The 25616-nt window shown below is 36.5% G+C and overlaps 1 protein-coding gene across 3 annotated transcripts in view; it reads left to right on the top strand.

Annotated features, from left to right (window-relative positions):
- The window catches only part of PDE5A (phosphodiesterase 5A), a gene marked incomplete at both ends in the record, with an annotated part of 60996 nt that overhangs the window by 8549 nt on the left and 26831 nt on the right, over window positions 1-25616 (top strand). For all 3 annotated transcript variants that reach the window (XM_080343994.1, XM_080343993.1, XM_080343995.1), the window contains 7 exons: window positions 6037-6619; window positions 8243-8332; window positions 18317-18388; window positions 19286-19375; window positions 20595-20732; window positions 22004-22071; window positions 24189-24297. In XM_080343994.1, coding sequence (XP_080200120.1) covers window positions 6037-6619; window positions 8243-8332; window positions 18317-18388; window positions 19286-19375; window positions 20595-20732; window positions 22004-22071; window positions 24189-24297 — 1150 coding nt within the window. The remainder of the gene's footprint in view (window positions 1-6036; window positions 6620-8242; window positions 8333-18316; window positions 18389-19285; window positions 19376-20594; window positions 20733-22003; window positions 22072-24188; window positions 24298-25616) is intronic.

The raw sequence follows: 25616 nt of genomic DNA, 5'->3' as shown, positions 1-25616 counted from the left end.
ACACTTCTTTTACAGCCAGTTTACTGTTTCTATCTAATGGGGCTTTATACAGTTTATATAAGCCTTTCCATGGCCAGAAAGGAGACAAAACCACTTAAAACACAATTGTGAAATAGGAAGTACTGGAAGGAAAATGGGAAGGGAAGTTTAATATCCAAGTGACTTTGACTTTCAAACTCCTTTGTTAAAACTGAGTAGTTTTCAAGTTGTTGCTAAAGCTGTAAATTATTTCCATGTCTAAATTCTGTCAAGATCTGGTAAGGAAATTTGAAGACATCTAGTGGTGATTTTAGGGAAAGCAATTGAGAAAATAGGTATGAGACTTGGCTTGAAATATTGTTGATTTCAACACTAGCAGCATTAGACCACAGAAATTCAGATACTCGAAAGCTGGCATTCCTTAGCAGGCAAGTTTGAATTGAAACCCTGCCCTGAAGTGTGTTATCGGTAACTGTTGGTTTGAATGAAAAAGTAGCAAAACATTCCACACAAGTACTGAAACCCTGCATACTGTATATAAGAAGGATTTATGAGCAACACAGAAAATGCATGGGGAATTATTTGTTGTTTCACTGAAAGCCACTCATCACTCTGCACTTCTATGGTACAGTCATTATTACGCATTCTTTGTGCAAGATAAGATACACTATACTATCATAGTTGCATTTCAGTAATACTTTTATGCTCTGGTTTTGCACATTTTGTCCAAAGATACCAAATACTTGCTGAATGGTCACACTGTCATGGTCTTACATATGCAGCATGGTAACACATGTGGGCAAGGCCATTATAATCTCGCTGTTACTCTTTAAACATTGTCATCGTTTCGGTTTTTTTTTAGAAGTGTGCTGTGTATTTTGAAGGTAATCACAATGAAGCAAAGATGGGTGCAATAAATTATTTAATATTCCCAGTGTATGAGTAGAATAGTATTTAGTGTCAGGTCAGCACGTTTTGATAGAAACGGCTCAGGAAATAAAGCGAGGTTCTATTCAGGTCTCAGACCTGAGATTGCCTTCAGGTCTAACTGTGACGTTCTGCATGGCCTGGCACAAGCCATGTCTCTTGTACCTCAGTTTTCTTACCCAGTGATTTTCTGGTTTTGTTGCCTATTCATATTGAAAACTTCTTGCTTTAGGGACAGGTCTACTTTCTGTACAATATTTAACAAATCAGGGCCAAAGAGTCTTAATTCCTCTGAAGTTTCTGAGCTCTCATGTAATGCAGATTAATGTGTAGTTGCATACAAGTGATTATAGAGGGAAGGATCACATAATCTTTTTTTCAAATATTCTACCTGCCATTGTATTTTCATTCCCTTCTTACCCCTATCTCTTCAAAGTTCCTCTCAAATTTTATCATCTACTGATGAGATCACTAGCCAAATTCAGCAGGCATGACTGTCAAGCTCCTCTGAAATAGTGTTTTATAGAAGAAAGACTGGATTTGGCTGATAGAAGTGACTGAAGTGGTTATTTCATATTCAGCTATTCCCATTTATGATCTCTGGGATAAATTATAGCTTTCTCATAGTGCAGTGAAGGATGCATGCAGCACATAAGGAATGTATGCTGATGCCTGTAACTCCTCAGTAAGGATTGTTATGCTGGGATGGTGACATTGCATTGGTTTTACCTATCTGTGTAGATCACTATGGATCAGTATCTGCTCCTGTTTAATACAGTCCTGCAACTTGTAAACTTACTTTTATAGCAAGCCTTGTCCTTACTTGAAAATGTCAGTGCTTATTGATGACTGTTGTCATCAAACAATTGTTTGTTACTTTCCGTAGTCCTTTAAAAATGACATCTTAGTCACACATAGCACTTGTTACTAATTTCCAGTAACATAACTTGTGGTTTGGTCTGTGTCTGGTACTGGATATCTGTTGAGCTAATTCTGTCCTGAGAAAGTAGTTGTGTTAGTAATAAAACTCTTTTTGCCATGTATTGCTAAATAGGATTGAGTGTCAACAAGGAAATGCATGTCAAGACTTTGGCTGATTGGTAGACTTTAAATGGAGTTAGAATACGTTGGTTAATGTGAAATGCTAGTTCTTCCATCTGTGTCTATAACCATGTGAGTAAAAGGAGCTAAATAGTTTCCTTGTTAGAAGAGGCATTCAGGAAAGGTCAGTGAACACTGTTCTTATTCCAGCTGAATTTGAACAGCTTTCCTGTTGCCTAAATGAAAATGCCTAAATGGTTTGAAGTTGAAAACCACGCTTTAAACAGTATAGGTAAGGATTTGTTGTTGTTAACCTACAGAGCTTTTTTGAGAATCACACACTATGTTGGCAAGTTATTAGACCATCATCTAAGAGACATTAAAGGGGTCGGGAATATGTTGCTTGTAATTATGCAGCTCCACAGGTAGTTTTGTTCGATGGCAAAGAGCTTCATAAATATTGCAGATGCCTAACACATAGTCAATGCTTATTAAAAAAAAAGTAATTACTTTCATGTGAAAGATTTTACAGTTATGTTCCACATCTCTCAGTAACCTCCATAAGATAGAGAAATTAATGCTTATTTTACCTAGTAAAAAGGCAAGAAGCTAAAAGCTAAATTATAGCATGGCCACAGTTTGAGAAGTGGGATTAGAATTCAGAATATGTTGTTGTTACTGATTACTATTACTACACTATTAAGGACAGGGTATATCATTACACAACACTCCAGAATAAATAAAATGGCAGGTTTCAACTGACAATCCAAATTTCTGCTTTAGCTTTTGTTTTGTCCACAGGTGGTGCCTGATTATTTTTCTGCTTTGCATCTTATATCAACACACCCACCTACGTAAATTCAGTGTAAAACAGAGCTAGCTAAAATGGTAGCATTTTATATTCTCCTTTCCTGGCGTGCAAATAGATACTGCTCTAAGCATTGCTGGTACTCAGCAACAGTACAGGTTCAAACTACTAGACAAAGTGCACAGCTTCCTATGCCTAAGCACTTGCTAGTTGAAGAAAGCTCTCCACCTGATACTAGATTATTAGAGTTACTTTTAAAACTTATTTTACATTAATGCCAGTCCTTAATGTTAAGTAATCGAGTCAGCACACACAACCATGAAACTGGCTCAATTCACAAGCCTTCCTTGAAAACTATTGATTCTTCTATATTGACTTTCTTGTGTCTGAGGCTTTAATTGCACCCAGCTCACGTTTTCAGGTTCTTCTCTGCAGCCTTAGTGATAGATGCTAGATTTTGTTTGGAAAAAGCTAAAATTTCAAAGTAATTTTCTTGAGGAGACTAGAGTAAAACAAAAAGAATCCAAATATAGCATAACACACATGATAACAAGAGTTATCAGTACTGATTTTAGAGGTTGTACTGTGTTTACTTAGAAATCTTTCCTTTTTAAGCTTTTTTTTTTTTTTCTTAAGGATACTTTTGGTCATTTTCATCACTAATTTTGATTCTGTTTTCTGATTCAGTTTAATAAATGAAAATTTCAAATGTTATCAAATGCTACTGTCTTATCTTGACTCCCACTGAAACAGCTTTTGCAAATGTGATATTGACCTATACAAATTATATTATGCATTTCAGTAATATATGGTCATGGCTCCCACATGTAGTATTTATCCTGTTTAAGTGCTATAAAGTAATCTTGCTAAAATCAAAGTTGTAACAACATATTAATTGTTCCTTATGCTTTTTCACTGCAATAAACATTTGGATGAGGTAACTCCACAAAATAATAGATATCACTGCTGTAATAAAGAAGGATCATTGGTAGTGCTTATTAATATACTTAAAAAGTGGAGCTTACTTCCTTTAAAAGTAATTAGCTAAGCAACAAACCAAAACTCTTCCAGAATAACAATGGAATTTCATTGTATTCTTTGGCACTGTTTTTTCCAGTAATTGGACTAGCTTTAGATTGCTGGGAAATTTATAATAGATGTTGATTGAGGTATATTAATGCTACAGCGAGCACTGTTCCAGGAGCTTCATGGAAAATGTAAAAACATGGAATGAAATCCTAGCCCTGTGGAACTCAGAATGCTCAAAATGCTCACTGCCTTCATTGTGTCCAACTTTTCATTCAGTGGTTTTGGACAAACAACAACTCAAGATTCATCGTCAGAAGATTCACAAATGTCCTGTGTAACCACACTGACCATTCAGCTGTGAAGACCTCTGGGCTGTGAATGATATTAACTGTGTATGTAAGGTTTTGCATCATCAGGACCACAGTACACAGGCAGAAGCCAAAATAAAGAATAGTCTATCATCCATTTATTTGGAGTTGTACTTGTGTGCATAAAAGAAGAATTTGTGCTACAATGAGTGAGATTTACTTCAGTCAGACATCGTTTTTTGAGGGGACAAATCACCAGGTAGCTCATACCAAAGTGGAATGGGTATGGTATATAATGACTTTCTTTTGCCCAGGTATTCCCTTTACACTCACACTATTTCCTAAATCAATTCAATTTTTTATAGCATATTTGCTTACAGTTGAGGTCTCCAAATGATAGGTGATTGCAAAATCTGAAAAACTCTTTCAAACCCTCCTAACAGAAGCTAAATAAGTTTCCTGTTGTGTATTGCTTGCTAATAAAAATAAAATTGGTGGACGTTAGATTTAAAATGGTTACTTTGCTTTGAAGTAGCAGTTAATTGCACTTGTAGAATTGCATTCTACAACATAGATGAAGCTGTTCTGTAAGGAAAAAAGGCTACATAGTGCTTTTCATATTTAACATATACTGATGCATGTAACCGATCAGCGGCTGACTAACCTGACTCATTTCCATGGCTTCATTCAGCTTCACTCTTGAAATTCCTGTGGTCTGCTGAGCAAATAAAAAATATCCCAAATTTAAAACCATGAAAGGTTTCCAAAAGATCAGACTTTTTAATAGGATTTTTGCTGTTCATAGGCCCATATGTTATTTAATTCATAAAAATAATTTCTTCTGTGAGCAGATTCTGTGCTGTGAAGAATCCTCAACACTGACTAAAGGAAATAAGTTCTGTATTAAAAAAAACCAAACACAAACAAACAAAAAAAACTCCAAACACACAGATTTTGGACAAGAAAATATTATAGTGATAAGAAAAAGTATACTCATTATTGAATATATGTGTGCTTATTGATTACTCAACACATGCATTATCCAGTGAGGACACTATTAAGGTTGGCATTCTAGTTTTAAGTTCATTTGAGAAAAACAGTTAAATACTACAGATGTGGGACTTGTTAAAATTAATGGTAAACACTTCAAAAATATAATTTTTGGGATATTCAGTATTTTGGGTTAAGTTAGGCAATGAATTTCATCTGCAAAGAAAGAAATAGGAGAAGTGCATGAAAACAGCCTGTCTTTTCATTATTTTGAAGGGGTTTGAATTAGAAATATTCATGTTTCTTTCTGACAGTTTTTAAGCAAAACTTCTGTACTTTGAGTCAAAATAGTATTTTTCATCAACTCTGAGAGAGCTAGGGAAGTTAATTTAAAAATAGTGGATAGGCAACATAGAAATAGCGGTGGCTGCAGGTGATTTGACAGAGAAAATTCAAGTTCCAAATGATCTTTTTTAAAGTTAGAAATGGTTTAGAAAAAACGGAATTAAACCAGAGAGTTTGTCTTCATATGGATGTATATCTATATATCTACATAGATATAGATATATATAGATATATGGATATATATACATCCTATAGAGAAATCCAGGTCTTAGAATGGGAAGAACCGGAACTTTTCAAGCACAAAATTATGGTGTAAACTTCTGATCTTCTATATTCTGAAAGCCACAGCATAAGTAGCCTTCCTCTGCCCTGCTCAGGTATTTCCTTTAGGCAGAAATAGCTTTGTTTTTATAGGGCATGAAACATTACTGCTTAATCTAGGCTAAGTGCTGTGTAAAATTGAAGAATATCAATACAGAGAAGCACTAAAAGTACACTGCATGAAAAGGTTTAAAGTTACCCACTTTGCAGTGTCCTCTTCAAATATGTATTGGTTCCTGAGGATTTTTAACTTCCGTCACTCACTGTATTGTTAATTTTGTTTTACAGAGAAATGGTTAATGCATGGTTTGCTGAGAGAGTTCATACCATCCCAGTCTGCAAGGAGGGAACCAAGTCCCAGAGTGAATCCTGTGATTGTAACCAGCCCGCCTGTGCTGAAACGACCAACTCTGGGACGCCAGCGAGGAAAATCTCTGCTTCTGAATTTGACAGACCCTTAAGGCCAATTGTTGTCAAGGACTCAGTAGGAGCAGTGAGCTTCCTCTCTGGCTCTGAGAAGAAGGAGCAGATGCCTCTGCAACCTCCAAGGACCGAGACCAGTGCAGGGGATCAGTGCTCCAGGCTATTAGAACTTGTGAAGGATATTTCCAGTCACTTAGATGTCACAGCACTTTGCCACAAAATTTTCCTACACATCCATGAGCTGATAGCAGCTGATCGCTATTCCCTGTTTTTGGTCTGTGAGGATAGCTCCAATGAGAAGTTTCTTGTCAGCAGGCTCTTTGACGTGGCAGAGGGCTCCACCCTGGAAGAAGCTTCCAACAACTGCATTCGCCTGGAGTGGAACAAGGGCATTGTGGGTCATGTAGCAGCTATAGGGCAGCCTCTGAACATCAAGAATGCATATGAGGTAAATCAAGAAAGTTTCTCTTGAACAATTATTGAAAAAAGGAAAAAGCTGTATTATCAGCTGATATAATATTGCCATTTTAATATATGTATTTGGAGCTATATTGACTTAAACCAGGCAAGATGCAAACCTGACACCACATATTTGCTTATAATACATGTATCACAGTATCACAGTATGTTTGGGATTGGAAGGGACCTCAGAAGATCATCTAGTCCAATCCCCACGTATATGTATTACATATATGTGCTTATACAGACACATGTAGCTATGACTAAGGCTAGAGGAATGCTAATATCAAAATAAACTATGTAACTTTGACAGCAGCAGTCAGATTTTCTTACCCAGCTATATGCACACCCATATTTGTATTTCTAGCATCAGACACTTAGATGTGTATTTTTCTGCTTGTACAAGGATGTACAAGCATGTAAGGTACTTCTGCACCAAACCAAACAAAATAGTGAGTGTAAGTAACTGTCTGCAAAACCAGAGTCCTATAACTAAAAAAACTTTGAAGAATTTTATCATACCTAAGGCATGAAGAGTAGGAGCTGAATGAACAGGAACAGGATGAGGGTTTGAACTGTAAAGGTCTCCCAAGTGAAATGATACTCTGCAATGTGAGTCCTCAAATACAAGGCTAGATGGAAAAAGGAATAGAATCCACTACTGGAAGAGAACATCTCTTACATCTCATCTTAATATCCCTTCATTCCAGGCTCTCTGGATATGCTGATTTTGTGCTTTGAATTTAGAGATGGTGGGAATTTTAGTGAATTACTTAACTGATTAATTAACTAATTAATAAAGTAATACAGAACTAAAAAATACCACTTCTAATTGATCATCTGTCGCTTTATCTGAGTATGTTTACAAAATTAGGTAACACTGTCAAGGAGATTTTTTCAGAAGTAAAAACGAGCAGGATGACTTCATATGGCTTCATTTTCAAACACTTGTTAGCTGCCTTTGAAACTGTCTAAACTTTTGCTAAGTATGTGTTTCCAGCAGGACATCACCTGTCCTTATATTTCTAAAGTTCATTCTTGAATTGGGTTCATCATGCTCAACTTGAAACCAATTACTAGAGAAAGAACAGCAGCCTTTAAAAATAGTCTAATTTATTTTGGTCTGATTAAAACCAAAACAAAACAGAGTTTTGAAGCAATATTTAGCTGGGGGAAAAAAAAGAAACAAGCAATCTCTGGTAAAAATAAAAACACTAATTGCATTCACGAAACTGTTTCTCTGTGGCAATATGTCTTTCGGTATATTTCTGTAATTTCTTCTTGATAAAAGCTCTACTAGGGATTGTTAGTCCATGTATAAATTTGTCATAATGATGGTCTGGGCTCAAGGAAGGAGTCTCCTGGGGTTTCAGTTTTTTGGTTCTTTCTGGCAGTTGTATTTATCCACAGGGACTCACATTCCACATAAATTCTTTTTGTTGTTTTAACACACTGATAGTAGTATATACAATTATCAGCTAGTAGTGAACTTTTTTTATCCTGCATAACAGTTAAGTAAAATATTGTACTTTTCTTAACCTTTAAACCAGGGACAAAAAAGAACTGGTCTTTAGGCAAGCAGTCAATTAATTATCTTTTTCTTTTGTATCAGGATCCAAGATTCAATGCAGAAGTTGACCAGATCACAGGGTATAAGACTCAGAGTATTCTCTGCATGCCAATAAAGAATCATAGGGAAGAGGTAAGTTGCAGTATTGGGATCACTTCATGTAATACTGTTTCAAGCTATGCTAATTCTTTAAACTTCTATTAGCTGTCAGTCATTATCTTACAGTATAAAACCATCTCTTTTTTAAAAAGACTGCTTGTGTTTGCTTGGACTTTAATTATATCTTATCTAGTTCAGTAATGTAAGCCAAAGGCAATTATCAAGAAGAGTTTAATCCCAGACACGGAAGTAAAAGATATGTATTTAACTCTATAAGTGCTGTTCTGATTCCTGGAGCAAGTATCTGTCAGCACTAAAGTTCTCTGCACACTTATTGGCCTGAGTGCCCGCTCAGACTGCATTTAAGCATTACTGTACTTCAGTTTAGCTTGTATGTATTTTCTTTTCTTCAGATGACACAAACTGGGGTTTACCATTGTCTAAAAGGCTGGTTTTTACATTCTGTTAACTCAGTCCATAAGTAATAAATTAAGAAACATATTAAACATATTAAATGCTTCTCCCTTCCTGTCTGATGCTGTTGCAGTAGGAAGAATTATTGTTATGAACTTATGACGTCTTCTTGCTCTGAGTAGTTCCTGAGTAAATTCAGTACGCTCAATGAAAGACAATGAAAGGAAAAAAGTGAGGTGCACTGTTTTACTTATGGAGTAAGGAAGGGGTTTTGATCCTGAATGTGTAGCCTGCAGGCACATCACCAGCTCTTAGAATATTCAAAGTATAAGGATCTCTGCAGAGTGTGTTAGAGCTTTAAGATGGAGATTTTCTGTCCCATAATTCCTTTATTTTTCAGAGTATTTATTGTTTACTTCTGGAAAGCTCAAACTCCAAAACACTGCCAAGATTGGTTTGAAGACATCATACCTTCCTTTTCTTGCTCTTCCATCTTTCACTCCTCTTACAGAATATGTCACCTTGACTCTTGCTGCACTGAACCTTTTTCATTATATAAATGGATGAAACTCTTGATTTAATCTTACTCTAGCTGACCCAGATGATCAGCCAAGATTTCCTTTCTTCACCTACTACTAATTTTGGTTTGAAATATTTTTTTCAGTTCTTCCAAGGATGGCACTTGATCCTCTCCTACTCCCATTCCCACTTAAAAGTCTTCTCCTTCCTAACCAGCAGCAGCCACTCCTGGTCCCAGGCCAGCTAATGAGCAAAGCAGATGTTGTATGAAGAGTTTTCAAGGGCCAGTGGTCCATGTTAGGCTGCTGCAAGGCTTTAAATTTCACCCAAGACATCACATTTTCTTTCTCTTGAATGGAAAAAATGCTATGTTCTGTGTAATTTGGATTAGAAATGAATTACAAAACCTTGGTGGCCAGGGAGCGTGAAAGTGTTTACTTCTCACCGGGTCCTGATAGTCAGTGGGGGAAGGAATAAGAGCTGTAGTCTGTTGGTCCAATACACCATGACTTACAGGCTGAATAAACCTGCAATTGGCCGTATCTTCAGCTAGCTTTTTACTCCTAAGTGCATCAGTAAGTGGAAATGAAGCAGGTATGTGTTTATTTTGAAAAGTTCAGCCAACATGAAGTTTGAGGAGAGTGTTATGCTCTACTCATATGCAATAATTTGAAGATTTCATATAGAAAAGAATGGCACTTTTTAATTCTTTCCAATTTTAAAGTCTCTACCAGAAGGTTTTTCTCCCTCTTACCACAACACATGGCTGACATGTTTCTGGACAGATGTTGGTGTCAGTGAATCAGTCTTTAATTTGACGTTTGCTTTCTGCATCTGCAGCTTTTTCTTTTTTTAAAAAAGCCTCAAACAACAAAACCAGAATACTAGCGCCTCCCTGTTAAAAAAAAAGTCCCCAAAGCCCCTGTAGCAATATTGAGGCTAGTGAAGGCTGCCTTGGCCCAGCATGTCAGCAACCACAGTTGAAAGACAATTCTGGAAGGCATCCAAAAATAAACACTGAGAAAGAGAAGCAACTGGGGATTTCTGATTGTTTGTTTAGTATTTGTACTATTTTTTGTAACAAAAGAATCAGTAATTGAGAGGAAGAAAATCTCATGCTGATTATTAAATCCTCTGGGCCTGCTTAAGTATGGAGATTTTTTTCCACTACGCATTTTTCACATTTGCCTATATTTCCATGAGGCATGTGAGAAAGCGAAGTCTCACTTAAAAATAAAAGCCAGTCAGAAATTCCACAGATGAAAAGAAGAAAACAGTCTAATTCACAGAAGAGCCAGGAACTAGTAGTAATAAGAAAAAAGCAGTGCAATATGAGTATTTTACAGATGTGCATGAAGAATAGAATTACATTCACATTAATCGTAAAAGAACTTTTCTCAATCTCCTACTCAACCTATTCCTGCTGACAGAAATGCCATAGAAACATTGAATTTCACATGTAGAAAGTTCTGCTGACTGTGTCCTATAAGATCAGGTCATAGAGGCTTGCACAGTGCCAGCTTTATAAAGATTTATTATTTTCACATGAAAAATTCCAAATGCAAACTGACTGAGTTTTACATCTGCTTTCAGGGGCTTTGAACAAAGCTCTGATATCTGTAAATCCCTGCTGCACAATGTCTAATAACTAAATAGAAATTCTTTCCATCCTATCATATGACAAAAATATTGCCACATGATGCTTCCTGGCATGCAAGACTCTTATCGATTTCTGGTTATCTCAACTGAAGAAAAGAAGAAAGAAAGACCTTGAGTAATCTGATTGTATTCTACTTTAAAAGAAAAACAAAATGGTTCTAAGTCAAATCATTTAGTCATCTATTCCTGTATTTAAATTTGTCATATGGTGAATGCAAAGCCATAGCAAAGATTCCGTTACTCTTCCAGAAAATTTTCTCTTGTGATTCTTCTCTACAAGCAGATAATTCTATATGGTTATTTAGACAATAGTAGGTAAGACTTGCTACTTGGCTTATCAACATGGATCAGAGACCACATCGAAACCTTCAAAAGAGATTAAATTTTTATCCTCAGTAGCACAAATGCCACTAATGAAAAGTTACTATTAGCCAGCTTGTACCACAAGAGTTACCAAGAGGAAGCTGTTATTGCTAGCCACGGGCTTTAGCTCTTAGCACTAACCATTTCAGTGCTACAGTGCTTATACAGAAATCAGGGCTTCACCACTACTGGCAGAAGACCTGAGGTTGTGGCAGTTCTGCATTGTGTATCTCAAAAAGCAGCTTTTCATTCCAGGTGTGTCCTTAAACCTTCAGTTTTTCAGAAGCTCCATATGGTACTGATTTGCCTCCTAGAGCTCCTGTAATAAAGTCACTAAATGCAGTGGCACTGTCTTCTGATTTTGTTTGGTCATGGATTCAGAGACCCAGAAAAAGGACTACAGAAGATGTTGCAAATAATGATCACCTCAAATTTCTCCATATGGTTTTGTAGACATTTGTAAACAACTAGTCATTTTGACAAAATTTGACAGAACTGCATAGAGAATGGAAGTCCTTAGTTTAAACCAACTTGCGGAGTTATCCGGAAATGATCCGAGACTCATTAGAACTCTCAAAGTGGTTTGGAATATCTGTAGAATGGACAGCCTCTGACATGCAGAGTCATCACAGATGCTGTAGAACATCTACAGGAATGTCACTGTTTTCTGTTATTTCTGCATTTTTTTTCTTTCAGCTGTGCAAAATTATTTCCATAAAATTACATTTCAATTCAGTTTATACTAAAATCTGTAGGATTTGCTCATATATGAACTTTTAGCTGAATTAACTGAGACCTATGCCCTGGGCTTTGAGCATGTAAGATTGAACATCCTACTAAATGGCTAAAGAAATGTTCTATTCTGGCAATGCTCACTCCGATTGTTTAATTCATTGTTGTTTACTTTGCCTGATCTCCTGTCACTGGGATCTCTTCCCAACAAATCAGGGGTGCTACTCTATTTCCAACAGCCTTTGAAAGTATTCCGTTGAATTTTATTGTATAAAATGTGTCCAGGCATGTTACTCTTAGCCAGCTAAGTTATTTTCTTCCACAGTGAAAACTTCAGGGGTAATATACCACAGTCACTGTGGTATAGCGTAGAACTAGCCAAGCTAACTTTAAACAAACTAATTCAAGTTCCAATAGCAGTCTTGCCACAGGATTATGGAGATCAGTCATTTGCTTCTTGGGTGGATTTTCAGCTCATACTGAGACGTGTTGTAGTATAATAGCTAGATTGCTGGAAATCATGCAGGCTACTGTTGGGTTGAATGACAGAACAGGATGTGAAAGTTTTGTTGCTTAAAAAGGAAGGTCTGTAAATACAGTTCCATCCCTGCAGGATAATTTTATAAGCCTGAATCAAACCTCTACAAGAGCAGGAGAGCAAAGTAAGGTTAAGAGCACTTAGTCTGTCTTCTCAAGTGGATATGTTCCCATCTTAAGATGAGATAAAAGTTCAGTTTCCCTTCCTATTACCATTCTTTGGCTTACTGACATTTTTCTTCAGGGGCCAGCAAAGTAATAAAAAAACATATCTTTTTAGGAAGCAAAATTATATTTTTAAGTCAGCTGAAGTAAGAACCAACTAAAAAGCACACTAGCTGCCTGTAGAGCTGGAACAGCTTTCACGAAGTTAGGCCTGTAATCTTAATGCACCAAAAAATCGCAGCATGAAACAACCCAGATAAAATTCAGAGCACAGTCATCAGCACTGAAGTCATCAGTCATCATCTACTGGGAACATTCTAGGTAGCCTGCTACTTTTAGAGGCAGGAGACAGCTATTGTGAGAAAATCTCTCCTTGTAATGTGGATCAGGCTTTATTAAATGGCATAACTGGTACAGATCAAGAAGAAAGGTTACAGAACAAGTGCCAGCACTGGAAGATTACCTGTGTTGCCAGCATGAATATAGTAGGGAAGCTGGTTTCAGATGTGGTAAAACAGGTGTGGATATTGACACAGTAATTGTTGGAGGTTTCCCCACCCTTTTGGAGACTGAAAGTAAGAGAACAATTCCATCATCAAAATTGCATTTTGTCTTCATGATGTAGGTCTATCTTACATGATCTGATCCAAGAGGAGTCTTTCCAACTGACTTTGAAGAAAACTGGACCACTAAGGTCCTTCACATACAGCTTGTTTTGTTTTGTTTTTTTCTGCCCACTCCTTATGCATTTTCAATATAGGAAACCTGTTTAAAGGCTCTTGTTAGGAACTGCATGACTATTACAGATGTACCTTGTTCTACGATCCCACCTACCTAGTCAAACTGAGGCTAAAGTTCAGGAAAAAGAGTGTGTAGCACTCAACACAACAGCTCACTAGTTATGTTAGGGTTTAGGCCAAAAGCTCATAGGTATCAAAATATAGGCAGATACAAATTACTTCCGTCTTCCCTCTTCCTTTGTCTTAGTTTTCTTCAGTTCAGAGTACTACCTTATGCTTTTCTAGTGGTCATCCCTTCTGATAGCTGTTTTTAACCTCTTTCTTTCCTATTAGTTTTGTCTTGGGTGACCAACAAATATACAGGATAATTCTGTAGGCACAATAGGAGAATGACAAGATATGAAATTTAAGTATCTTTGCCTTATTGCTACAGGACTCGACTTTCAAAAGATCTCACTTGGTACCTGACTGTTAGAGAATTAAAGACAAAATATTTGGCCTGTGCAACTTAAAAAACATATTTTTGCTAGACTGGAACAGTGTTGTCATGAGCAAATATTTGAGGGGTCTGTCATTTTTTAATTATATTCTTCGAGCTCTACAGACAATTAGCTTTATCTCAGATATGTAGACACATCTTGTCTGTTACCACAAAGACTTCACACTTTTAATGTACCTCTTATCCAAAGAAGTTTTCTGTATAGGTGAGCTCAGAGCAATCAGTAACCTTTGATTCAGTAAGTTTAAATATGAGTATTTGGGTTTCATACTGTGCCTAGTATTCTCTAAAGTGTAGGCATATGTTCTCCATGGCCTAAAATGCTACCATATGATTTACTTTTGTCCTAATTACATAATTACTTTAGTAACAGGAACAGATCCTCTTGAGTTTCCTACATCTTCTCCTAATTACCTGGTGGCAGGCAAGACTCCAATGGCTAAATAATATCCATCTGAGGTGTTTCTCATTACTGTTTCTACACCACATTTTACAGAATTTAGTGAAGTTCACCGGAATTTGTATTGGTATAAATGAGGCCATAATTTGGATCAGTTCATTTTTTTAAGATTGTTTATTTTGTATGAAAAAAAGTTACATACTACAAAGTTTTCTTTCAGAGCTTAAAAAGTCACCGAAACAACAAGAAAAAACATAAAATAAAGTATTTATCATCATCATATCTAAAAATGACCATTTCTCTTAGAACACGTGCCTTTGTTAACATATGAGAAACCTGCAGTGATAATAAAGGGAGCCTAAATAGTCTTTTTAGTATATTAATATGGTCCTTTTACTGTTTTCTTATAGCTTTTTTAAGCACCACAGGCTTTCCTTTCATGGAGAGGATGTGTTTACATAAGATGAATGTACTCACCTTTTGGATGGCTTAAAAAGCCTCTGACTTCATTAAAGTTGTCTTAGCTCATGCTGGATCAAAACTGAAAAAAAAATATATGGAAAGAAAATAAATACCCACAGAAGACAGCAGTATGAGAAAAGACCTAACCATTAATCTCTGCACATGTAGGTTAACATAAAAACAAATAGTAAGGACTTCCTTACTATTCAAAGTCTACTATATAAGTATATAAGGCTAATTGCACAGTTCTTACAGTAGGAAAGTCCACTAGATAAGAAATATTCCTCACTGAAGTATGTGAGAGGTTGACTGTGGGGAAAAACTGGCTTGTATGGAACAGACCTGACAGTTAAGCTTTATTTCAGACAGACATTTATGAGCCTAAAGTTGGCAGTGATTCATGCTGCAGAACAATGACCTTGTTTGTAACATCAGTCTTTTGGGAACGCTAGGCTGAGAGATAGTAAATTGTCCTCTTTTCCGTTACAAAAATAATACTGTTTGTATGCCTTCCATCAGTTTAACAGTTACAAATTTAATGATTAACAGTTAAGTGAAACTTTTTAAACATGCACACCACACAGTTTTCTTTCAACACTGTTTATCCCAAACAAACAAGATGAGAAAAAATGCCATCATTAACACCTTGTACTGGTCTTACACTACTTTGATCTCAAATAAAGGAAGTTCTTAGCAGCTTTGTCAATCATTTGTTGTAAATACACCAAAACCCTGAAAATAATCAAAAGCTTTGCATATACTTTATGGGTTCTTACCATGTACTCTTTCATGTCATTGTACTCAGCTATGTGAGCTTCATCTGTGCTAGTACCACACAGCAGATTTATTGAGTTCAGCATAAGATAAGACCCAGCCATTTAAACAGATGAATGGTCTAATTGTAAGGAAGTGGAGGGTTTTACTGAGTGACTTCCAGCTCCTGCAAGTTTCCAGCCTCCTTTTCCTCCCTCTTGCTCTGCCTTAACCTAAATCTATTCCAGGCGCTGCTAGCGGCTATTCAGCTTGATATCATCAACTGTGGGCTTCATTTCTGAGTACCAATATAAGTAACTGGTCAGACATAATTGTCCCCACTCTCCACTTTGCACTTTCCTCAGAAGGTGCTTTGGTACCTTTCTCATCCATCCTGATGAGCAGCATTGGATTCACCACCTTATAGCTCCCATGCTTAATATCAGTTACAGAAACCTGTCGATACTCACTAACAGAACATTATTTTTTACTTCACAAATCAAGGAAACTATACTCTCTCCACTTTTTTTAAAGCCTAAAGTCAGATTAGTAATAATTTGCAAAGTCTCAAAAGGGGAGGAAACACACTGAACTATATTAGGGGAAGGCTAAGGCCTTGAAATCCTATAATCTAGGAAAGGTTTATGCATCAGAGAGAAACACATTATAGAAAGTTTGATTTAATAGAGAACAAGAATCTGCATTAGTAATGCATAGTATTTTAAAAATAAATAACATCATTTTAATGGAATTATAAACTATTTAAGTTAGAAAACCTCTCATTTTCACCTTATTGACAGTGCAAGTCAGAAGTATCTCAACGGAATTTAATCTGTTTGCCCAATCTCTCCTTCTGAATGCTGTGAAATTTTTAGTGTGCTGTGAAGTTACGCGCTTAATTTGTGACTCAGAAGAGCAGAAGCACAGAAGTACAAGGATAAGTTCAGAATCCAGAAGAAGTTTAAACTAGTTTACAGGGCAGAATGGTCACTGCCAGCACACAGCTTGAATAACTGCAGTGGGGAATCTACAGAAATATATCCCAGTGAACTAATTTTTCTAAGAAATGCTCACTCTCTCTTCATACTGACTTGTATGAAGGTCTCTTTAAATTCTCTTGTTTTCCTTGGGTTCTGAAAACAGATCCAAGTTACCAGAGAAGACATCTATGTTGAGTATGTAAGAGTAAGTCTAAAGCAACAACCCAATTTAATTTCTCCCCAGATGTCAGAGCCTGCATTAGAAACTGGAATCAGTACTAAGCACAGATCTGAATTCCACTTTCATCTTTATAAGGAGTTCTGCTGTTTGCAGGGCAGATTGGTTTCCTGGGAGGCTCAGTTGAACTCCACAAAGACTGGCAGTAACAAAAACATCATGCTTAAACAGCTGTGTCATTCTCTCATGCATTTTACATTTCTTTTGAACCTAAACCAACATCCTGTATAGAGAAATCACATTTGCTGGCTAACTACCGTCTGTGTAGAAAGTTACAAAAGCACCAGTAGCTTGGACTTGACTGTTCTTAAAGAGACTGTTTTCATTTTGTAAGAAATCATGTTTTCATCTCCCAATTAATGGAATTATGTTGAGAAACCTGAAATCAAATTTTATCACAGATTATTTCTACACAAAAAAGCATCATCTGAAATTTAACATAATTTATAGAGAATGTTATAAGACTAGATGTGTATTGTGGCTTGGTTTATAGTTACACAGATTCTATTTTCTTCCACTGAAATCCAAAAGGAGACAAGCCAACAGAGGAAGTAAATGGAGCATGTCTTTATTTCATAAATCATAGTAGTTTTTTTCTAGTTCAGGTAAACCCACTTTGTTATTATCTGTGCACTGATTTACTTATGTGAGCAGCCTAATTTATGAAGCCAGTTGGCTGATGATCTTGGTACATATTCCATTTGAAAGCTAGGACTTAAGCCATGTGCCTGCTTAATGAAAAGACTTTAATGTTGATGAGGCACATAGGTTTGCTTCTTCAGTCCACTGCAGATGTCCTGCAGGACCTGTGAATGATTTTTTACCCTTTGCTTAGCTTCTTTGCCTGTATACCAGGATTCTTCTCTACCTTCTGAGCAGCTGCTCTATAGGTAAAATAATTTTAAAAGGCAAGAAGGACAGTCTAACTACCAGTTGAAGCATAACAAAATACCTCTTCTCAATGTTGGTTTAATGGGGTCTTAGTAAAATTTTTCCTACTTTAAAAAAATGTACTTAATTTGAGTAACAAACTTGAGTCTAGCAGGAACACAACTATTTTTCAGCAGATGAAAATTAATCCGATCAGATTCAGAGAGATACAAAATGCTGAACTCTAGATCAAGTAAGGATGCTGTGTTTGGGAAACGTTGTCAGAGCTAGCAGGGAGGGTATTTTCTACACAGAAAAGCAGATGAACTTTAGAGAAAGCTGCTGTGTGATCTGGCTTATGACTGCAAAAGTGTGAACTGCTGCTGCCTTTCTGGGAGATGATTGTTCCAATTTACAGAATAAATTTCGGATCAAATCAGCCCCTCTTCATAGCAGCATCCAGGACTTATGCCCCTTTTTTTTATTTGTTTTTAATTTCAGGTGCATGCTCAGCCAATTTTTTAATATGAATAAATTAGAAAAAAACAGGCTTAAATATCTTCTCTTACCCAAAGGTCGACTGTAACAGTAATGGTTATTTCTTGTCATCTGTAAATATGCCTAGAAATATAATCCAAAGATAGACTCCTAAAAATTATCTAATTACTTCATTTTCCATACACTAGGTTGTTGGTGTGGCTCAAGCAATCAATAAGAAATCTGGAATTGGTGGCACTTTTACTGAACAAGATGAAAAGGTATAAAAGCTGGACATTTAAGTCTCTTCTATTTGCATAGGGGAATGGATATATTTTTACATTCCACACTGATCAGAACTTTTAAAGTTACTAAAAATGAAACACCTCTGAAAAAGTAAGTATTCCTGGTAATACTGCATATTTTTTCTTTATGACGCCATAAGAAATGTGTATGTGAAATAGTTTAATTTCTGGATCAGCATGGTATCTCTAATACATTTCTGAAGCACAGGCTTACTCTACCAAAATGCATTGTAAAAGTTTCATAATTTTTAATAGACATTATTTTTTATGAATTAGTTCTAATCTCTTGGCATCCTCAACAAACACATTTTGAATATTAAAACTTGCATAATGATTGACAGAAGCTGACTTAAACCTTCAGCAATAAAAACCAAATCAGAATTTATCCTTTCCCTGTGAAACCTTCCTCTTTAAAACAAAATGCATACTGTATCTGCACGATATCAGAATTAATCCCATTCCAAAACCGAAAAAACTGCTGGTTCAGCAGAATTTTATTTCCACTTTCCAAGAGACTGGATTCCTGAAAATAATAGAGGCTGATTATCTGCACTCAGTTTTTCAGTTAATAGATAAAATATGCATTGTTGCAAAGCGAGTTGATTACTCCAGGCAGCTCCTTATATCAGTCCTACTTTTACCAGGATAAACTGTGATGATCATTAGTTTAAAAAAGGGAGAAGAGATTCTTGAAATAATAAATTATGAGTAACTGAAAAAAAAAACCAACCAACCCTGAATGTGTGGTTGCCAAAAATAACTAAAATATCAATTGATACTTCAAAGTGAAAATGGAAAACTGCAGTAGCTTATATTTGAATACAGTTAAGTTGCTGTGGGATTTATCTTTGTGGTATTGCTGTTTGTCTTCAGGATTTTGCCGCATATTTGGCATTTTGTGGAATTGTTCTTCACAACGCTCAATTGTATGAGACATCTTTGCTTGAAAACAGGCGTAATCAGGTATGGTCAACAGGTTTGTCCCAAGAATACAGAAATTACAATGGTTAGTTAGTAATCAGTGCCTGCTCCTGATATTTCTTGTATGGTAGTTATTCTTTGGCTATTTTTAATTACACCAATTGAATGCTGTACATCTCTGAGAAGCTCTAACTAACTGCACTGAGAAGTAGCTGGGCACACTCCAGCTTGGGCTGGGAGAAGTGGACCATGTAGGGCAAGAAGGTAAAGCTAGATCTCAGAAAATTCCCTCGCTGTCAATACAGTCGGTATTGCCTCAAGTTATCCTGTGGCTCACTGTATGTATACAACCAGAGGTGGACATACTCCAGAATTTCAGATAGAATTATCCCTGTGGAATGGTAGAGGTTATATGGGCAGCCCCTTTAGTCTCCTACAATTATAAGTAGTCACTAACCATATTTTCAGTAACGATCAGATGGAAAACTGATTGATTAACTGTATTTTGCAGCCATCTTTGTAACTGATGGGTTATTAATGCCATGACCTTTATGGGTGGAATATGTCTGCCATACATGGTATGAAGAGATTTTGGAGAAACAACCAGACAGCAGTTGTTTTAAAATTTTTCTGGTAGGACCGAGTTTCCAAGTGACTATCGGTGTTTGTAAATCAGTTAAAATTTGGATAATCTTTTCAAATTTGCTCCATGCTTCTTGTGAGGAGAAAAGGAATATAACATGAGCACATATCAGCAGCGAAGTCCTTTGGCAGTAGTTTTGAAATACAGCACACTGTATCCAAATGACATTTTCACCAAGTGAGTTCATTAGGATCTGTTAGAATTACAACAGACAAAAAATGTGTACAAAACTCAATAAATTTTAGCACCACTGTTGGTTTTAGAGTGCACACAAGAGCCACAGGAAACGATTAGGTTTCCTAAGGACAAATAACTGTGTTGCCTAGATTTCTCAGATTTCATTTGGTGAATTGTTAATGCCTAAATCCATTTTGTCTCTCTGACCAAAAACACGAGACAGCCAACTATACTACCTATTTCTTCCATCAGAAGTGTCAAACTGGCTATTATTTACTGTTGCCTTGCAGTCTGTGTGACAGCCAAAACTCAGGTTTTGTCACAGACATACTTCTTGAGTTCCTTGACTCAAGGAAGAGGAGTAGACTTCAAGAGAGTAGTAATGATAATTATTGCTTAAATGACAGTTAGTCAAAATTCCACAAAAGACCTTTTCCACAGGTGCTTCTTGATCTTGCCAGCCTGATTTTTGAAGAGCAGCAGTCTTTGGAAGTAATTCTGAAGAAGATAGCTGCCACTATAATATCCTTCATGCAAGTGCAGAGGTGTACCATCTTCATAGTGGATGAAGATTGTACTGTGAGTATGTTTTTTTGTTTAAAGGCAGAAATGCTTATTTCTTGGGAGCAGTATGGGCTTCCCTCCATTCTGATTCAATAGCATAGTATGTTCTGTTGCCTTTTTGCTGTCTGCCTTTTCTTCTATGGCATCTTACTGGGGTTAGGTGTTGACTTGGGAGGCTTCAGTCTTTGTGTAGTCCATACTGCCATTTTATGCAGCCATTTTGCATTACCTGTAGGTAAACTATGTCTCTAAGCCCTCTACGCCTATGGCATAGATCTTCAATGTTGAACCCTTTCATTACTCACTTTCTTGGCTACTGATGTAGGACAGAAAAAAGGAAAGGACTGGGAGAAAAACAAAGCAGCCTTTGCTTCCTGTGCACAATCGGTTTTGATGGTGCTTTTTATTTCTTGAATGTATCTAAGCAAGGAATATCTAAACAAGGTATCTAAATGGAATCATGGCCTGTCCCAATATCCTGGCTCACTGAAGGAAAGCACAGCTCCTTTCCAATCTGCCCACCTGTATTTCCTTCCTATTGAAAACAGGCTGCAGAACAAGGAGTGGGATATTATGGTGTCTGCCTCGGTCTTAGACTGCAATTGCTAGTTTTACCTTTACTACTCTATAGAGATGAGTGTACTAAGATCTGCAGGTGAGGAAGCATTTCTGGGTTCTGTAGCACAGAAATAATGCACAGCACTTGGGATCATCTGCCAATATCACATCTCTCACTGTATTTAGAAGAGGAATTTGCATAATTTTTGTATCCACATATTCACACTGTCCTTGCAAGTTAGATAAACTCTGGCACCTAGTTAGCAGTCTGTAGTTTGAATCTTTAGTAGAGAGTCTAATTTCTTTATACATTTGGGCTTCTAAACTGTATAAAAAACTGTGTGAAAAGCAACATGGAGATCAGTCAACGTGTTGAAGAGGTTTTGACCTGTCCAAGCGAAGCAGGTCTAGAATTGGGTGAATGTTGAAATACAGAAGTTCTGTGCTGACAGATAAATTTAGCACAGCTTGTAAGTGCTGACATTTCTTCTCAGAGTGATCAGTAGAGATTCAAGATATTTCAATGATATTTAAAATTGTATCAAAAGATATTTTTGTGGTAGGATCCTGCAAGCTTGCTGCTAGATGTGAAATTAAGTTAAATAATCTTATACTTGTCTTTATTATAGGATAGTTTTTGATAACTACACGCTTTTCATGAGTATTACTATTCTAACTTATTACAAGTTCATACACCTTTATATTAAAATGTTGTCTCGGTATTCTAGGATTCATTTTCTAGTGTGTTTCACATGGAATCTGAGGAATTAGAAGATTCAGCTGAAAATCTGAAGAGGTAAAACAATGAATTCAAACTTTTGTTCATCCCAGGAGAATGCTGAAGAAACTATGCTTTTAATATTTTTTTCCATAATAACAGAACTTATTTCCACTGAGTACCTTGTATTACTGCAATTTTTACAGAGCAGCTTTTCCCTGAAATGTACGTAGACAAACTCTATTACCTTAAAAAGGTCACACTGAGCAGAACAGGAGAGTAGGGCCTGATTACTTTGTCAGGTCTAAGTACACAGTTGTATTGCAAGGCTGAGCTGTGGAAATGTACAAAATGTGAGAAGTAAAAATCCAAGTTGGTGGGCTGCCCTAAAACAGATCTGTAAAAAATCTGCATAGATACCTATGTTGTAGAGTAGACATATTCACATTAGTAGATACTAATCAGTATATAACACTTTATTAATTTAATCAATTATTTGAATCATTATTTCATAGATAGGGAAGCTGAGTCAAAGAACATGACTGACTAAATGCAGAATAAATTCTTAAAAGTTCTAACTTTCAGTCATCTTTCAGAAACCATTAAGAATTTCAACTGGGGGGAAGGGAAAGATGCAGAAATAGTTGAATTAAAATACTCAGGTTAAGTAGTTTCCAAATTTAGTCCAAACCTCTGTATTGAAGATTGAAAATTATTGTCTCTTTTTCTGTCATCAAAACCAGTTGTTTCAAATAATGTCAAAAGAGCGAGACAGAGTTTTATATAAAATGCAATACTGCGGATACAATATTCAGAGAGAAAATGGAGATTTCTACACCCCTTTGATCTTATTTGCAGTGAACAATTATTACATGAAATTGAATTCCATATGCTTGAAAATCATGTCCAAAGTGTGTGGCTTGAGCAACTAAAAACTGTTGAGCTGTATTATGATTTTCAACAACGTACAATCAGAAAGTAGAGGTACAACGGGCTAGTAAGATCGCAGGGTGAAAGAAAAAGTTCCCGTTTACTTTCTCTTCCACACTATGGGAACATAAAGAGAATTTACCCTTCCTGTTCATTATCCCTTTCATGGTTACTAGTTAATACACTCCACATGTAATTTACTGCTTGCATGGGCCATCAGTAAATTATTTCTCATAACTGATAGGGAAGCAGTCTTAATTGCACATCTGGATCTTGTTCAGGAGACAGCACAATTATATGCCAAGGACTGTACTGTGAGTCAGCCATTGGAGTTAGAACTTGTGCTGTGCTTGAAGGACACAATTTCGGGCAACAGCAGAAATATGATGACATGGATTAGATAGGAAGTACCTAATACAATTTCAGGCTTATTTTGTAATCAAAGACACTGAATCAAGCCTCAAATCAGACTGTTTTCAGAATTGTGGGGCATTGCCCTGTATAACCAGGTTTGTGCAATAATGGAAGAATAATTCCCTTCCTCCAGCACTGTGAACATTCTTACACCAGAAGGATAACTAAAGTCAAGTCAAATATCGGAGAGAAATGGCAAGAGCTTGATGGGAATAGGTTTATTATTAGGACATATGTCCTTCTCCAAAGTAGGCAAATGGTCAAAGAGAATTGAAATTCTTTAATTAAAAAATCACAGCTAAAAAAGTAGGAGATGATTGATTCTGTAAAAATTTCCTGATTTGGAAAAAAACAGCTCTATTTCAGTAACAGAATCCCCATGCCACTGATTGTGCCTTTACTTTTAGAACAAATTTGAAAGGAACTTGGAAGCAGAAAATTTATAACGGCTACCAGCTGCACTCTCCATTTAAAGAGTATATGAATTCCATCCAGTAGTGATTTTTCAAGTGTGTCAGATTCATGAATGGAGTTTGTTTTCAAAAAGTTCTGTTTATTTCAATATAAACCAGCTGTTCATTATTTATCCTTCATCTACATAAACTGTACTGATTTGTTTATTTCTTAAGTTTGCTGTTCAGTGTTAACGTTGTCGAATATTAAAGAAATGGAGGAACATATAAATCAATCAACTCTGCAGTTTTGTGATGACAGCTGGATTGGGATACAGGACTTGAACTCAACTCTATTATGTATCTATTGGTTTTATCCTTTCCTCATATCAGTTACTTTGCATAATGAAATAACCCGTTGTCATACTAAGCACATCATAATAATGTTGTATCCTTCAGGGACTATGACACAAACAAAATCAATTATATGTATGCTCAGTATGTCAAGAATACAATGGAGCCTCTCAACATCCCAGATGTCTGCAAAGACAGAAGATTTCCCTGGACAGTAAGTATAATAAGCTTAGATTTGAAATCCAGAAATGGAAAATGTTTTTCTGTCTACCTTTCAAACCTTTTTTTGTTTTGCCCTCATTATTTCTGTTAACCTAGTGGCCACATTTAGAATTATGCAAACACGAAGGAAGGTACATTTGCTTGATAAAATTCATTATCAGTGAAGAGATGGTACAATACTCAGACACAGTGAGCCAGGTGGCCTGGGGAGGGATTTATCCCTACAACCATTATTTTAAAAGCCTAACATTCATTTGTCAGTAAATAGTGCAACATGGAGATCTTGCAATATGTTCTGTGGAAGACATTTAAGAGAAGAATCACTGGAGGTTTTCACAGTAATCTCTACTTTACTGTGAGTGTTTGGAGGCTCTCAAAAGTTCTTTCCCTTTTATCCTCTCCTTTCCCTTCTTGTTTTGGCAAAGATTAATGTTACAGATGCAAGTTCTTTGCTGTTTTGCAGAGGGAAAACCTTTTCTTTGGGAGCTTTTCCTTCAAGCTTCATCAAGCGTGAGCTTGTGGTTTGGTGTGCTACTGAACACACAGATACTGGAGAGTTAGGAGGGAAAGGTCACTTGGCAAGATTCAGATTACAATCAGGTTGCCTTCAAAGTTGTCATCAACAAAAAAAGCAAACTTGTAATTCTGTATTTTCCCGTCAATGGAGAAATTAGAAAGATGCCTGCTTTTCTTATTACGTTTAAGCCTGTCAGCTAGAGGGGTGCAGGGAGAGGGCAATGAGAGGGAGAGGAGTTATTATGATCAGCAGTTTTTACTGAGCTCTTTGTTCTGAGATGCACAACAAAAAGTTCAGAAAATACAGTGTTCAATGTGATTATTCCAGTAAGTGAAAAGAAGGGGCAGGGGAGCTGTGTTGCTTCCCTTTTTCTCTGTGCAAGGTTTCATGGATGTTTTGGAGTGGGTTTCTATGAAGGGCTGAGCAACAAAAGAATTGAATGTTAATTAATCAAGGCATTTCAAACAAAACAAAGCTTAAGAAAATTTTAGTGCTACAAGATACACAGTTAGCTTAATGCCAGGTAGTTACTCTTGGTTCATGACACCTGTTCCTTACATTGCTGTATTACAGGTGAGGGGATATGCCAGAAAGGGGAGAGGTCAGTTCCTTCTACAGCTCATCACCTGAAAGATTACAACCGTGTCCTAAAATGCAGCTGATTTCTTTTGCAGCTGTGCTGAGTGGAACACCTTGTCTTGGTTCAAAGTTGCCAGTTTCAAGGAAGTGGTGCCTTTTAATGCAAGCAGCACATTTTGAGCACAATTACAGAGTCACTGTAAAATCTTACTGAA

This window comes from Nesoenas mayeri (genome assembly GCF_963082525.1).
Source record: "Nesoenas mayeri genome assembly, chromosome: 4".
Lineage (NCBI taxonomy): Eukaryota > Metazoa > Chordata > Aves > Columbiformes > Columbidae > Nesoenas > Nesoenas mayeri.
This window is presented reverse-complemented; position numbering and strand designations above follow the sequence as displayed.